This window comes from Epinephelus fuscoguttatus, linkage group LG4, assembly GCF_011397635.1.
Source record: "Epinephelus fuscoguttatus linkage group LG4, E.fuscoguttatus.final_Chr_v1".
Classification (NCBI taxonomy): domain Eukaryota; kingdom Metazoa; phylum Chordata; class Actinopteri; order Perciformes; family Serranidae; genus Epinephelus; species Epinephelus fuscoguttatus.
The window spans coordinates 32,522,900-32,538,140 of NC_064755.1; the positions used below are offsets into that span (position 1 = coordinate 32,522,900).

The following is a 15,241-nucleotide window of genomic DNA, read 5'->3' on the forward strand; positions in this document are numbered from 1 at the left end:
TGGAACTGCGTTTGGCTTTCACTGAAACAAGAAATTTCTCTTTTCAAACCAGTTCAGTCAGCACTGATTAAGACAGCTTTCAGATCACTTTGCAAACAGTCAAAAGAGAGGCAACAAAATGTGACAGGAAAATAAACTTAGAACACGATAAGACAGTCAGGCTGACGGAGCCGGGGTGCACCATCCATGATTACATCGTCCTCTCATGCAGTCCTTTGCTCCTCTGCAACTCTGTGGGTGAAAATAAAGATGTGGGTTCATCACTACTTGGGTCACATAAAGTATGCTAAATAAATGCTTGTCTTGGAAATGTTTACAACCTAAAGCAGATTTAACTTCACCGAAACAAAAATATATTTACAGTCGGTATATCTAGTTGTTAATGGAATTAAAAACACCAAAAGTACAGAACCTGGCTGGAACCTGGTTCCTACAAAACACTGGTTTGTCAGCAATTCATGCTTTCAATTGACCCTTGCCAAGTCCCACCCCCAGACACAGACTGGCCAATCATAACGTAGCATCGGGTTGGCTCAGACCAGGGTCCGACAACATCACAGCTGTGCTCCATTGACTCTAATTTCCTTCATCTTCAGAGGCCATTTACACATACACCGTGATTTTGATAAACGGAGACATCTTCCTTCGTTTGTGCCCTTCGTTTACACGCAAACGGAGATTTCTCCTCTGAAAACGAGTCTTTCTAAAAACTCCGGCCAGAGTGGAGATTTTGGAAAACTCCGGTTGCACGTTTGCATGTAAACTGAGATAAACGGAGATAAACGGAGTTATAGGCAGCTGACATCACAGTATGCGCCGTAACTTGCACCTGTGTCAAAAGTGCGACCTATGTTGCTGTGGTGACAATGGATACATGGAAGGCTTGAGCTTCTCGTTACACTGCCACCTACAGGTTTGGCGTGCTCTTGTGTATATATACACGGGTAAGTGTAAACAAAGATCTTTTTGAAAACAGAGACGGTGAAATGTCCGTTTATGAAAATAGCTGGCAACTCTCAGGCTGATTTTGTGGATTTGAAGCTAAATGTTGTGCCTGGTCCACATCGTGTATTAATGATACTTGTTACCTGGAGAGGTTGGAAAAAGATATATGTTTCTTCCCTGTTACAAAACCAAAATCAGACCCTGAAAAGTGTAGGGTTAGCTAGCTAGCTACTGAAGATATAGCCTACTGAACGTATACACATGCTGCTTTTGCTTTTTAATGATTATAACAGTGAAACAAAGACCGACCCTGCTGTACAGGAACCAGTGAAGGGAAGCAGGGAAACTTTGCTGATATTAAACCAGCTGTGTGTCATCACAGGGTGCGTAGATGAGCACTGTATGACCATCCGGAAGCAGAGGTCCGGGTGTTGGCAGCGGTACGAGGGTGAAGCCAAACGCTGTTCATCTGCACACACTGCGATGCCACACAGCTGTTTCAGTATCAATAAAGTTTCCCTTTATATTCATTGTCTTGTGTGGTGATCAGCAGTGATGTGGTGGTTCACTTTTACACTGTGATCTGTAGCCTATAGTTCGGCTTTAGCTTCTAACTATCTTTGGCTTTTTAACCTGTTGTTGCTGCTGAGTCGGTTTTACATCCTGGATATATCCTTCAAACACAGACTGTAGACCCCTCTGTCTGCTTCTCTCTGGAATCACTCTTTCATTGTTCCCAAAATATGATAATATTTCCTCACGGAGTGCAGTTAGTTACAGTGTGGGCTCCATGCTTACTGTGACAGCTTGTCAGACCATTGCAAAGGGGCGGGGCTTAGCAAAAGGTCAATTAATATTACATCAGGATCTAATCTGTATAGCATTATAATCATACATTCAGGGGCCACTTTATTAGGAACACCCCTTCAATCCATTGCAATTCATTGGAACAGTTCTGCCATAAATGCTACAAATGTCAAGATTAATGTTCATTTTTTTTGTTGACATTGTCAGAAATGTGTAAATTCAATTATGTTTATCACTGAGGTCACAGTTAGAAGGTGGCGTTATACTGGACTATATTAAATTGATACACATTTACCCTTTGTTGTCCTTCCAGATGTCCATACATGAGGAGGACAGAATATTAGAAACTCTGGATATAATGCAGTACAGTACTGTACAACATCAACTAATGCTAAAACATTATTTATTAACACCTGTGACAGTGTCAACATGACTGGACATTATAGTAGCAGACTTTAGTGGAACAGTTGTACTGGATTTCATTACTTTGTACATGTGGGGATACTAAAGCAGCCTCTGAGTTTAAATATCCATTATGAATAAAGACTTTATGATGGCTGATCAGTTTACATACATCTGAGAGTCCCTTAGGGAGGGAGGGGGGTCACAGCCCAGATAGGCCCCGTTGATGAAACAGTATTCCAGTAGAGCCCTGAAGCATGCATCCTGAAAAGACATTAGGACATTTAAAAGGCTGGATTTATAACATGCATATATCAATAAAAATATATATTCTCTAAAATGCAGGATCAAATGAAGTGTTTGTCCCTCACCCTGATGAGAAGGTGGGGGTTTCCAACGATTAACAGCAGGGCTTTAGGACGAGTGATGGCCACGTTGAAGCGTTTGGGGTTGGACAGAAAGCCGAGCGAACTCTGCAAATCATTGCTCTGTATTGATTCGTTAGAGCGCACCTATATTATAAGAGAATGAAATGACCTGAGTAGTTGCTAAAATAGGAAATAAACTATGATTGATGTTTGTGCTCCACAGACTTTTTTTTTAAAATCTGAAATGGATGGCATCATTTGCATTGTCAATAAAAGAAAAACCTGACCCCAACATGTTTTCTGAATGTTTTCAGCATGGTGCAGAGTGTGCTGCTCCACACCAAAGTCGACCAAGAAGAAAACACACGATAAAGGAATTCAGTCATCTCACCAGCCACCAACTTCCTGCAAGATTAGTTTCCATCTTGCATATAAGCAAACACTACCAATATGATAAAAAAGGCACAGTTTTGGTTTTAGTTAGCCAAAGATGATGAGTGATTTCTCAGGAATACTGAAAATATACAAAAATTATTGGATGAAATTGTACTGTATGTGAAGCAACAAGCCTACGCATCATTTGGCTGCACAAGCAACAGAGATAGGTGCTGCCTTGTTCCCCTCTACCGCCACAGTCACTACACCCCAACCCCACTTAACATCTTTCTTGAGAGTTTAAAACAGGGAAAAGGGGAACACTGACAAATCAACAAATTCCAACACTCAGGACGGATAGCTGAAGTCATTTCATTTCCCAAACTCAGCAAACTCGTTTTTAATAGAGTGACAAGCTGTGATTTAGGCAAAAGCAAAAGATGGATTTTTATCTGACCACAACAACTAAGATATCTGTGTATGATATTAGTACAAAACATTTCCTCTGCACTAAATTTATCAGGATCTCAGAAACTGCAACACCTACATTGGCCAAATTTGGCAGAGGTAGGTTCAATATCCCCTCCCCAGAAAAAAATACATGAACTGACCACATGGTGGTGCTATAACAATTTAAAAATGTACCACCATTGTCTTGGGCAGAATGGAACCCAGGCCTCTGCAAAGGACTACACTGGGGTGCACAGTACCAGCTAGAGGTCGCCCCGATATACCACCATTCCTGAAGTCTGTACTAAACACAATTCGTTTTCACAGCATTCAGAACACAATCTCCTCCACATCTGAGACATCTGGATTTAGCCAAAAATGTATTTAGATGTAAGTTTGATACTTGTAATCACAAAAAGTGATGTACTGCTGTACAGAATCTGCACTTAAATAAAGTAGATGCCACTCAAAGTCAAACAATGGATCTCTCATTTCGAAGAAAGCACATTCTAATGTTTGTAACTTGTATTAACCAAACTCTGTTGTTGCCTACCGTAGACATGATGATGACGAGAAACTCTTGTCCTTGGAACTCCTCCACAGTGCCCACTTTGATGTCAGACAGGCCCACCTTACCCAGCAGCACTCGTATCTTCTCACACTGGAGAGTAATAAAAAAAACAAGGACACTACTGAGTTACAATGTTCAAGGGCATTTAAAAAATCTGAAGCCATTATAGCTTCCTTGGAGTTGAATGTGAAATGACACTGAAATAGCTTTTTTCTAACTCTACTAAGATGGAAAAATAAAGAATATCTTACTGATGCAACTAAGTGTGTTAAAGCTTTAATAGGAGACTTGACCTAACACACAGTACAGTACAGTCTTACCTGTTTCTTGTAGGGGGCAATGATGCCAATGTCAGAGACGTCCACAGGGTTGTAGAGCTTCTTGGCCAGCTGGCAGGAGTAGAGCATGATCTGTACAGCCTCCATGGGGTTGAACCATGATGGGTTGTTACCTTCCCTCATTTCTGTGCCCTAGGGCAGAGCAAAATCACTGGAATAAATGTGGCAGCCAAATATCCAAGTAACTTAAGTGATTTAATAAGCCTAAGGATTAGGGCCCTATTTAAACTATGTATAGTGCATGGTGCTATAAAGTACATGGCGCACATGCGTTTAGGCTCGTCTACTCTACTTTCGCTAGTTAAACACAGCAAAGAGGCTGTATTTAGTTCCTTAATTAATCATAGGTGTGTTTAGGGTGTAACATGAATTGTCATCTCTCATTCGCTTACACAGTCTAGTGTGCCTACATCACTATTACATGGCAGATTCGTCAAATTGGAGTAGCAAGCAGTTTTCTGCTGAGATTCTGCCTTAAGAGCAGTAATGTGACTGCAGTGAATACCATGGGACATTTAAGCAGCAAAAATAAAAACAACTTAGTGCAGTTATAAACTTGACAGAGGAAAAAGAGCTAAACTTTTAGCTTCTGAAATAATCAATGAAGTTACGCTGCATAGCTCCTCTTACTAGGAAGTCTTCTGTAAGATAGGGCCCTACCTAATAAACCGGTGACTCAGTGTGGATGCAAATTTTTATAATTCATTCTAAGTGTAAAGACCACTCACCCTGACTCCATGGAAGAGGAGCGGGAAGCCTTTTTTGGGAAGGGATGTCCACTGGCAGAGAGACTCTACTACGGCCCTCTGAGCTTTAAAGCACAGCTCATTCTTGTAGAAGAGCTTGGAAGGCAGCGTGATCAAGGCCTCGTGGGAACGGTAGTTGTAGATCAGCTTTGTCACCTGTGGTAGTAAGAGAGCAGCTTGATCAGCCACAATTATGCAAATAGTATATGCAAGTATTCTCCGAAACATTCCTCTACGCACTTCTACTGTGCTAACCTTGTTACACTGGAAACTAACTGTTATCAACAATGGCACTAAAATATATTAAGAAAGGTAAAAATGCTATACATGCATGTGAAACATTTTTATTATCTTGATATATGTCACTGTAATGAGTTGATTCCAATAACACCTTAAATAAGCTTTAAAAAACAAACCAAAAAAATAGATTTTGGACACAGTGCACCAACCAGCTTGGGGTTGTATCCCCACTCGTGTCTGGAGTACAGTGGGTTGGCCATCAGCCTCTCCAACAGAGACACCCCCAGGCCAAAGGCAGCTGCCAGCTTGGACTTCACTATTGGACCCAACTGGCAGGGGTCTCCAGCCAACACTATCTAAGCAGGTGAGGGGGAAAAAAGTCATTATTAAATCTGTAAATCTCAGGCAAGTTTTCAATAATGAATTTTGTGTTGTTTTGTTTAGGGGTGACTCCATATAGTCAGTGATTTGATCTAAGGAGCCTGATTGGAAAGGGGCAAAGAAATAGCTGTTTGTGGCTTGCAACCCACTCTTCATCTAAAAAAAGTCAAAGTGTGAAAACACAAATGTACAATCTGACTGTTATGGCTCACTAGAGAAAAGACTTAATAATTTTAAAAAGTACAACCGTGGCTCTACTTGATCCACACCGGAAACATGGCTGGTGTAAATTACATCCGATACCTAATGATGACATGCCTGCACACAAGACAGAGGCACTGGAGAGAGCCTTTAAGGTGTGACTGTAGTCAGTGCATGTGTGTTCCTGCTGACCTGTCCATCTCTCTCTGATACAAAACTCATGGGGATCAGGGACTCTGGTTCAGTGGCCTGGCCGGCTTCATCCAGAAACACATGGGTAAAATGTCCCACTCTGAGGAAAAACAAATCCACAGTTAATGAACTGAGACAGAAGGAGATAGAGGTGAAGAAAAAAGCTGCTCATTTAAACTGTGCACAACTTCCCCTACTACAGCGTGGGCCTTACTGTAGTCCGATATTATGGAACATGCCGGCGCTGGAACAGGTGCTGACCACAATCCTGTGAAAGGAGGCATGACGGATGTCCTCTCCTGCCTTCGAGTACAGTCTAAGCACTTCTGGGATAGACTAAGATAAAAATAGTAACATCAACATGGCACATGAATTTTAGATGATAAAGCAATGTGCGAAAGGTAAATGCAGACAAGGCATGTTATCACAACCTCATCTATTATTTAAAAAGGATTACTGGCAACTGTACCACCCAACACGGTGCCGAATGGCAGTGGCATCTGGACCGACCTTACAGCACACAAGAGCATGCATATTTTCCCTTTGATCATACACACTGTAAATTATTAATCACTGTAAATGCTGCCAAAGAAACTGCAGTGAATTTCTTTTCCTTGATGCAGTTAAGTACCTCTTCCTGCCGAGAGGATGCGTTGACACGGGCCAAACTTGCAGCATGCAGGAAACCACTATTATGGAGGCGGATGCAGATGAGGTCAGCAGCGCTGTTGGAAGGGGTACATACGAGTATCCGACTACTGGGCACAAAGTGGTAAACCTGAGGGTGGAAAGATTTTATGAAGTCACACAAGCAGGGGACCAGAATTTGAATTCACATGACAGGCGAATAAGTTGTTGTGAAGTTTTCTTTACGAATTCAGTGTCCTATAACTGTGGCCACAAACAGAGTTTTAAAATTAAACTTTGAGAATTTGTATGTACCTGTAGTATGGCCTCTATGAGGGTGATGGTCTTTCCAGTGCCTGGAGGTCCAAACAGAACGTAAGGAATGGGCCGACACTCCCCTGCCAGGATCCTCTTCACTGCCTCTCTCTGAGGTGGGTTCAAGTCCGGGTTAAAAAAGTGCCCTTGGCTGGGGATGGGTTTGGATGGCACTCTACCATCTAGAAGCAATTACACATTTGTCATTGGTGCTCTCAGTATTATCTGATATGTGCAGACAAAGCTTGTAACAAATCAAACATTTTGTATGCGTACCTTTCGTCTGTGTGGCCTTTGACTTCATGTCGATGGAAATGCTTGACGCCTGTCCATTTTCCATGGCTGGAGCCTGTTATTCGGATACAATTACACTTAATTAGAATAGAATAGAACAGAATAAATCTTTATTGTCCAACAGGGTGGAAAATTGTCTTCGGCTCACCAACATACAGGACGTAGCATAACATAACACATAACAGAGCTAAAATATGAACAAAGCCAAAACACAAGATAAAAATTCATATAGATACATTTTTAAAAGATGAATAAATAAAATGAAATACAGTGCTATAAAAGTACAGTAGAGCAGTTCATGTCATTATCTGTTGTTTAGTCACTTAGTAGAGTTTAGCCAAAGGAACTCTGTAGCGCCTCCCAGACTTCAAGAGCTCAAACTGGCTGAAGAGAGGCTGGGAGCTATCTGCCAGGATTCTCCTCACTTTCCTCCTTGTCCTCTCAGTGTAGAGATGGGTCAGAGGCTTTTGGGGTTAATTAAAATTAGACTCAATGACATTAATGCCTTTTATTTTTATTTCTTTTACCTCATTGTCCTCCACTGTTTTGTCTCGGTCTGGCTCGTCTATCCACTCTCCTGTCCACTGAGGGGTCTGAACAGTCGCTTTGGAGGGGAAGAGAACTGCACGACAATGTGAAAGTGACAGCAATTTAAATCTTAATGGACTTCTGTCAAAACTAACCACCATGAAAGCTTGTGTTAAGCTCTCCAGTATTAAAAAAAACAGAGGTGTAAACAAAGACTTATTAACCTTGTCAGTTTTAAATTGGGATTTTGGCTACTAAACTCCGTAGCTATCAAGGCATGTAATTTTAGGTTGTCAAAATGATTCTGAGCACCTGAGCAGGAAGTCAGAGAAGCTGGAAGAGTAAAATGTGATATTAATTCATCCTTGGAGGCAATCACATTCTCTCATTCTCACTAGGGACAACAAAAAGACTGAGGTGACACACAAACAGCATCCTCTAGAGGCATGTTTGTGGCAGTGGCAGTGTGTGCTCTCCTACTAAAGGATGATTTTTCAATATAGTGTATAGTTTTACATAGAGGACTATATAGTGAGCTCATCTCCATCATGAAAAACCTTTCAACCACTACTTGGGTCATTGTCTCTGCACCTTTAAATAAGTCGTTGCTGTCAAACGATTAAAACATGCCATATCATGTATGAAAATGACATTCTGTCCTCCTTATCATGTCTAAAATGACAGGAAGCACATTCTGTAAAGATTTAAAGCAATACGAATAAAACCTTAACTTACTCTCCCCAAACTGTTTCGTCTGATCAAGTGCATTGTGACAGCGCCTCATGGTCAATCTGGAAATGCAAGCAGTCAAAATGCTTGTATTACAAGTCTGACACATTATTTGTGGGAAAAACATGAGTAAATTGCATTTATGAAATCAAAAACACAATCTCTTTTCTAACCTGTTGTAAGAGAACTCAACATCAAGGGGCTCTCCAAGGTAGCTGCGCTGAAACTCTGAGTTCACCCTTAAACTCACAGTCTCATCGTTGATCTGAGTCAAAGCAGAGCATTAGATTGGATCTAAATAACGTTTCTGTTTGATAACGTATAGCTTAAAAGATGATTCAGAGTATCAAACATCTCCGTACCTCTGTGATATAACTAACGTACTCCATTACCACACTGTTACTTTGTGGTTTCTTCAACACTATTTTGTCACCTGCAGAGAAAAAAAAAACTTGTCAAAACCCCTCGTGTTGCACAAAAAACTTCCAACAAGAACTTTTGCAATTCAACAATGCTGAAAAAAGACACCTAAGGCCTCCTCACCTATACTGAGACTGGGTCTGCCTTCGGCCGACCCAAGGACCTCTAGGTGCAGGTAGACCGCGCCTTTCCTGAGAAGGGCCCCGCTGATTGTGAATTCTCTCATTTCCCTCTCTGCATTCAGCTCTTCCAGCCACAGAAGGACTGAGAAACGCGAATGCATGTTGGATGGTGACAGCACCTGAGCAAACAGGCACATCAGCAGAAAGAAAATGTGCTACTTCAGTTGATCCCTGGAGGCAATTTTTTTTTTCTCTATTACTACAGGAAACAAGACACAAAACAGCAGCCACTTGAGCCAATTTTCTGTCAATCTGTGTCCTCCAAATAATCTTTTACATCACACATCATCCTGCTCATGAAATATCCCAGATATTCACTGCTTTTTAAGGCTGCTGATTCAGAAAGCAGTGTATTTAAAGAGTAAATTAATATTGGCAGGTAGCCCTAATCCAATTCTTAACCTGCAACTTGTACTATCTTATTCTACATAATCAACTAAACTTTATCACAGGCATGCTCACCTCTCCTAAGCAGGGCTGAACTGCCAGCACGTCGCTCTGTGTCTCCACACAGTCTCTGAGAGCCTGAGGCAACGGGTAGTTAGGTAGGAAGTTTGGCAGCCGCCGCTTGGTAAGCCTACAGGTGGGAAACTCATTCTCAAACAAGAGCTGACATCAGGAATTCATTTTGTATAAAATATCATTCTTTGTTTTAGAGATAACAAAACAATATTGCACACAGAAGTCAATCAAACTATGACATTAAAAATCTTTGTTAATGGCAGCAACAATGACACTACAAGTTATACTGGTATTTCATATTAGGGTTAGATTTATGCATTGTAGATTGGTAAGCAATTCAGTTCCTAAGGTGTTAATGAAACAGGTTGTTTTGATACCTTGTTTCTTTTGGAGCAGTGACAGTGATCACATGAGCAGGCATTGTAGGCTCCAGCCGAGCATCTCTGGGACTGTAGGGCACTGAGGGCTGCAGCAGGTCCTCCTCTTTACTACCCACTGTGACATCCAGGCGCCTCCCGATGGTGAAAGAGGAGAAGTGCAGCAACAGCAGCTCAGCACAGCTTCCCAGACTCCTGGGCAATTTCCCACGTGGAATTTAGTTGTACAGACAGCATAGTAAACCGAGTTTCACACTTACACTTCCCACCTCGTTGTAGCTTATTTTATATAGCAAGATTCTTATCGATCTAATTATTCTGATCTGCTTGTGTTATCACTAAAACCATTTTAAAAGAATAACTTACTTTGCTTGGCAGGCGACTACAACAGACAACCTCTCTCCTGGTGGAATATCCACTTCTCTTTCCTCTCTCCTTACAGCAGGGGGATGGATTGTCTCCTTCAGCACCTCACCATTTTCATTGTCTGTCTCTTTTGCATCACTGATTTGTTTTATTGAGGACTCAGAGCAGTTTTCAGACTCTGAGCAGTTTTCTTGCGAAGGCTGTCGTGTCCGTGTCAGTGGTGTGGGGCCTTTGACTGTAACCAGGTTGAACTGCTCCTCTGAGTCCCAGCCAGCAAAGTCACAGCACTTCAGCTTGTGGCTCTCTGAACTTTTGTTTCTGTGACGAGAAAAAGGATCAAGATTACACAATACATTGTGCTATGTGGGAAATAGTGATTTGCTCTGTAACATGTCCTCATTTTCTCTCTGATTTGAGAGACTTGTATAAAAAGTGTCTAGAATTCCAATGAAGGCTGCAAAGATACACTAGAATTACCAAGTTGTGGCTATTAAAGTAGATGATGCTTCAAATATGGATGATGCTGCAAAGACGCTACAAATTCTAAACATACATCTTCAACCCAGCAGCACAGGAGATCCATGCAATCAGCACAATTTCAAGGTCGACACCAAAGATTAGTATTTCCACTTCAGTATCCAACCTCCTGCCCCTGAGTTAAGATGTTGAATCATGGCCAGAAAAGGGTTTTTGCAGAACATCATGACGTCACAGTGAAGTTGACCTTTGATATTTTGAATCTAAAATGTCATCACTTCATCATTATATCCTACTAGATATTTGTGTGAAACTTTGTCATAATTAGCTTATGAATTCTTGACTTGGCCAAAAACATGTGACCTGTGAACACCAAATTCCTATCAGTTCATCCTTGAGTCCAAGTGGACACTTGTGACAAATTTGAAAATCCCCTCAGGGCTTTCATATGACATTGCATTCACAAGAATGGAACATGTGGATAGACAACCCAAAAACATAATGCCTCCACAGCTCTTGAGATTGACGAGGTATAAAGAATGTTCTTAGACAATAACCAATGCTTATCTCAAGAACTATACTTATACTTTACAGGGGTTTGTAACTAGTGCTTTAATTTAGCTTCAGTCTGGATGTGAATATTTTTTCTTGGTTCTTTGGTCACTCACTGTATCCAGAGCACCAGCTCTTGTGTCTCCCCAAGCATCAGATCCCCAAACTGGCCATAGTCTGTTACATCCAGACCGCCTTTGTTTTCCAAAATGCTCTGGAGTTCAGCCTCTGGGAGACATGTAGCTGAAGAATTCCCACTGCAATAATAATGACAAAAAAAGCCATCAACATTATGATCTGTATCACCCACACTAAAGTTTTAACAAATATGGAAAATACGATTACACTTCTGATTAAGAAATAGAGCTGAAATGGTTATGATCATTTATTAAGCTAAAAAAGTGAAAAAAAGTTTTATAAATCATATATTTTGATCTCTATTGAATATATGTTTTTTATTGTGTGTGAGAGCAGCTGACCACTGTTAAATCAATAAAGTTGCATCCATCCATCCATCCATCCATCCATCCATCCATCATGTTCCAGCTTCGCCAGTTTTGGACCTTTACTCAGACTACATAAGACATCTCAAGACATATTCTTCAGCTCTTCAGAGCTGTGACTAGCTTTTTTGTTTTTTACTTTTTCTGTCATTTGAAAACCATCCTTAATTGCAGCCCTATAAAAGATTTAAGTCCAATACCTCTGAAGGCAGGGTGCCATGCACAGGGCCCTCCAGCAGTAGAAGGACTGACTGCTCTCCACCATTACCAGGTTGACCAGGTGCCCTGGTAAAGGCTGATAGTGGGCAGGCAGCAGCAGAGAGTCCAGGCTGAAGAACACACTGTCGTCCACCACTCCAATTTTACCATACACACTAGTTACCTGCACCTGGAGATATCAGATCATTCAGAGGACAGCAGAGGAGTGAGAAAAAAATCATTAGATTCATAACTTAATGAGGTTTTAATGTTACTCAATTGGATTTGACAGGCTTTTAAGCATTAACACTTTCTCAGAATTAAGCACAATGCCTTTCACAAATGCAACTTAAGTACTAAAGAAAGGACGTCGTTGTAATGATTTGGTACAGCCAGAAATGTTCAACGATGCAATTACCTGGTCTAGGCGGCAGTAGCGTAAAGGGGCCACAGAACAAGCCTGGGTGGTCCACTGGTTAGGATTGATAAAATATTTTGCTTGGACCCAGTCTCCTTTCATTGGCTCATAACCTGACAAAAAAAAGAAGAGAAAATACACAAAGTGTGCCAACAGGCAGGAACATTAACATCAGTCTTTAGCCAAGTGCTCATAAATTTTAGTGTGGCTGTTATTTTGTCTAATCTACTCAGTCTGAGAGCTAACCAAACATCAACTGTAAAAATATAGCTGTAAAATCTGTCTAAAATACTGAATAGTTCTGGGACTGAAAGACCACTGTGCAAGGCATCATGGGGTCAAGAGGCTCACAACTTTAGTGTGTGAAGTAGAGTGAGTATCAGTACCTTCCCATAGACTGCTGCATGGGAAATATGTTGTCTGGTTTATGTAGCCGCCATCTCCATCAAATGATGTGACTGTTCCAATGAGTGGTCGCAGCTGCATAGTGTCATCTTCTAGGGAGTTTCTTCCTCCCTCCTCCCAGGCATCTGCGCTCTTCTCCACCTAAATGACAGGATTAAATGGTGCATGTCTGACAAATGCTCATCACTTTCCTTAAGTATTCACTGAAGTAGAGGGAACAATAAACAAGTATGAGTTAAATCAGTGGTGTCAATCTCACTGTAGCTCAGGGGGCCACATACAGCCCAATTTGATCTCAAGTGGGCCAGACCACTGAAACCACTGCATAAGAACCTAAAATATCAACCCCTTCAATTTTTTTTAAATTCTGAAAACGTTCATCTGTTTAACAAACAATGAAGGAAGAAAAATTATGTGCAAATCCAAAAGTATGTCTAAGTTTTTCCACTTTCAGTCAGTCTACTACTCACTGTCATTACATGTGACTTTCTTCATAATTTTCCACTAGGTGGAAGCTATTGAAGAAGCAGGTTAATTCATCCACTGCCTTACAATCTCAAGTTTTGTCAGTGCCTCAGCAGCAGGGTTCCACTAATATTGTTTTAAGACAGAAGTCTGAGACAGATTCTTTTGTACTAAAGCTGCTGCTTGACAATATTTTGTTATAATATTATGTTCAATATCATTAAATATGGCCATAGAAAGAGAGCTGTATTCTGGTCAGAGTGGAAAAGCCCCTAAAGCAGTATTTTACATGACATATCTGCTCACTGTTTAAATTGCTCCTGAAGCCTCTCAGCCTTCACATGTGCATCAACATTAGGTATGCAAAGTCATCTAGAGGGTCAGATTGGACCACTTGGCGGGCTGGTTCTGGCTCCTAGGCCATATGTTTGACACCCCAGGGTTAGATTTAAACATAGGCCTCTGTCACTGCTCAGTCTAGCAACTCCTAGTACCATAACAAGACAGCTAAAGAGATGTATCAACATTTGGACTCTGATTATTTGATAAATATAGGGCTTATATACAAAGTGTTGTATCTCCTGTTTCACCAAACCCTAAAAAACAAACTTCACTGACAAAAGGTGAATATAAACTGCATATTGTTTGCAAATTCATGCTGGAGCAAAAGACAGGATTCTCACCCTCAAAGCTTTCCATCCCCCTTGGGCACCACCTCGTACTGCTATGCAGTTCACCACATCCCCTTCTTTCACTGGCATCCCGCCCAGCACCTCTCCACTGGTGAAGTAGATTGCATCGTCTATCATGCCATAATCGAGGCACAGCTGGGTTACCACACTGCCCCGCAGGTGGCGAATGTCCTCCATGTCTGACAAGCATAAGAAATTTGGACCAAAGAAGACATGGCATCAGTCCTGCTGGTGTGTTGCTACAGTCATGTGGAAATGAGTCAACTTTATCAAGATGACGTTACACTTAGTGTTGCATTTACCTGCTGTACCGGAGAAAATGCCTTCTCCATCCACCTCCACATTCCTCCACAATGGAGACACCAGCTTTGACAGCATACACTTCACAGCTGTTAGCATGTCTGCAAAATGCTGAAGTTGCTGGCTATGGCTATCCACACTAGGATAACAGAATAAAGCAAGTTTTTCAACAAACATTACATTATTTAGATTAAGTTACTTGTTGTGTATCATTGCTAATGTTTCCCTCCTGGCTAACACGTCCACGATGCGAAAATAGCTAATTAAAAGATAAAGTCATCTCCAAATAATCAAGTTCCTCAACTTGCATAACATAACGCTAGTTCGTTAGCTCAAATCAACGTTAGCTGAATGCTAATGCTAGCTACAAGTTGCCTTACCTAAAGCGCGACAGGAAGTGTGAAGATGAAAGTAACGAAGAACATTATTTTAAAAACAAAGGGCAGGTTAGGTTATTTCTTGAGTTGCCGTTCTCAACACAAATATAAGCCGAACTAAGGCTGTAGTTCACGTGTTGGGGAGGAGACCTCTTCACTGTTTCAACCAACCCGAACGCAAAGCGCTTCACAAGTACGCGTACGTGCGCGGGAGCGCTGCGTCACACAGTCAAACTCACTGCTCACTAGATAGTCCACTATATAGTGAGTTCGCCATTTTGTAGTGCTGTTCATGTATTTATCATAAATATGCATATCACTATTTGTTATGGACGGATCACCAGCATAGATTAGGCTATATCCAATTGCTGAATCCAGATGTCCACCCTCTGGACCTGCACTTCTTTCTACGGCACTAAGACTGTTTTATTCGTTGCCATGGAAACGTTCAATTGTCGCTGCTGTCACATTCATATTTCATGAGTTGATTAAAAGTGCCTACTCATCTATCCCAGCAGATAACAAGCCATAAATCCCA

The 15,241-nt window shown here is 41.3% G+C and overlaps 1 protein-coding gene across 1 annotated transcript; it reads right to left on the reverse strand.

Annotated features, from left to right (window-relative positions):
* mov10l1 (Mov10 like RISC complex RNA helicase 1) lies at nucleotides 1-14,906 on the reverse strand. The gene is made up of 27 exons (XM_049573260.1): nucleotides 14,707-14,906; nucleotides 14,329-14,465; nucleotides 14,018-14,205; nucleotides 12,851-13,010; nucleotides 12,465-12,577; nucleotides 12,049-12,236; nucleotides 11,462-11,602; nucleotides 10,317-10,634; nucleotides 9,951-10,145; nucleotides 9,574-9,688; nucleotides 9,053-9,230; nucleotides 8,872-8,942; nucleotides 8,683-8,774; nucleotides 8,516-8,571; nucleotides 7,780-7,874; nucleotides 7,235-7,307; nucleotides 6,959-7,140; nucleotides 6,648-6,794; nucleotides 6,231-6,352; nucleotides 6,017-6,116; nucleotides 5,452-5,598; nucleotides 4,985-5,158; nucleotides 4,239-4,388; nucleotides 3,901-4,008; nucleotides 2,526-2,666; nucleotides 2,327-2,418; nucleotides 1-231 (listed from the first exon to the last, which is right to left on the reverse strand). Exons 2-27 carry the CDS (start codon nucleotides 14,423-14,425, stop codon nucleotides 204-206), a joined length of 3,471 nt encoding a protein of 1,156 aa, XP_049429217.1. The 5' UTR covers nucleotides 14,426-14,465; nucleotides 14,707-14,906; the 3' UTR covers nucleotides 1-203.
* Between the last annotated feature and the right edge of the window lie 335 nt (nucleotides 14,907-15,241).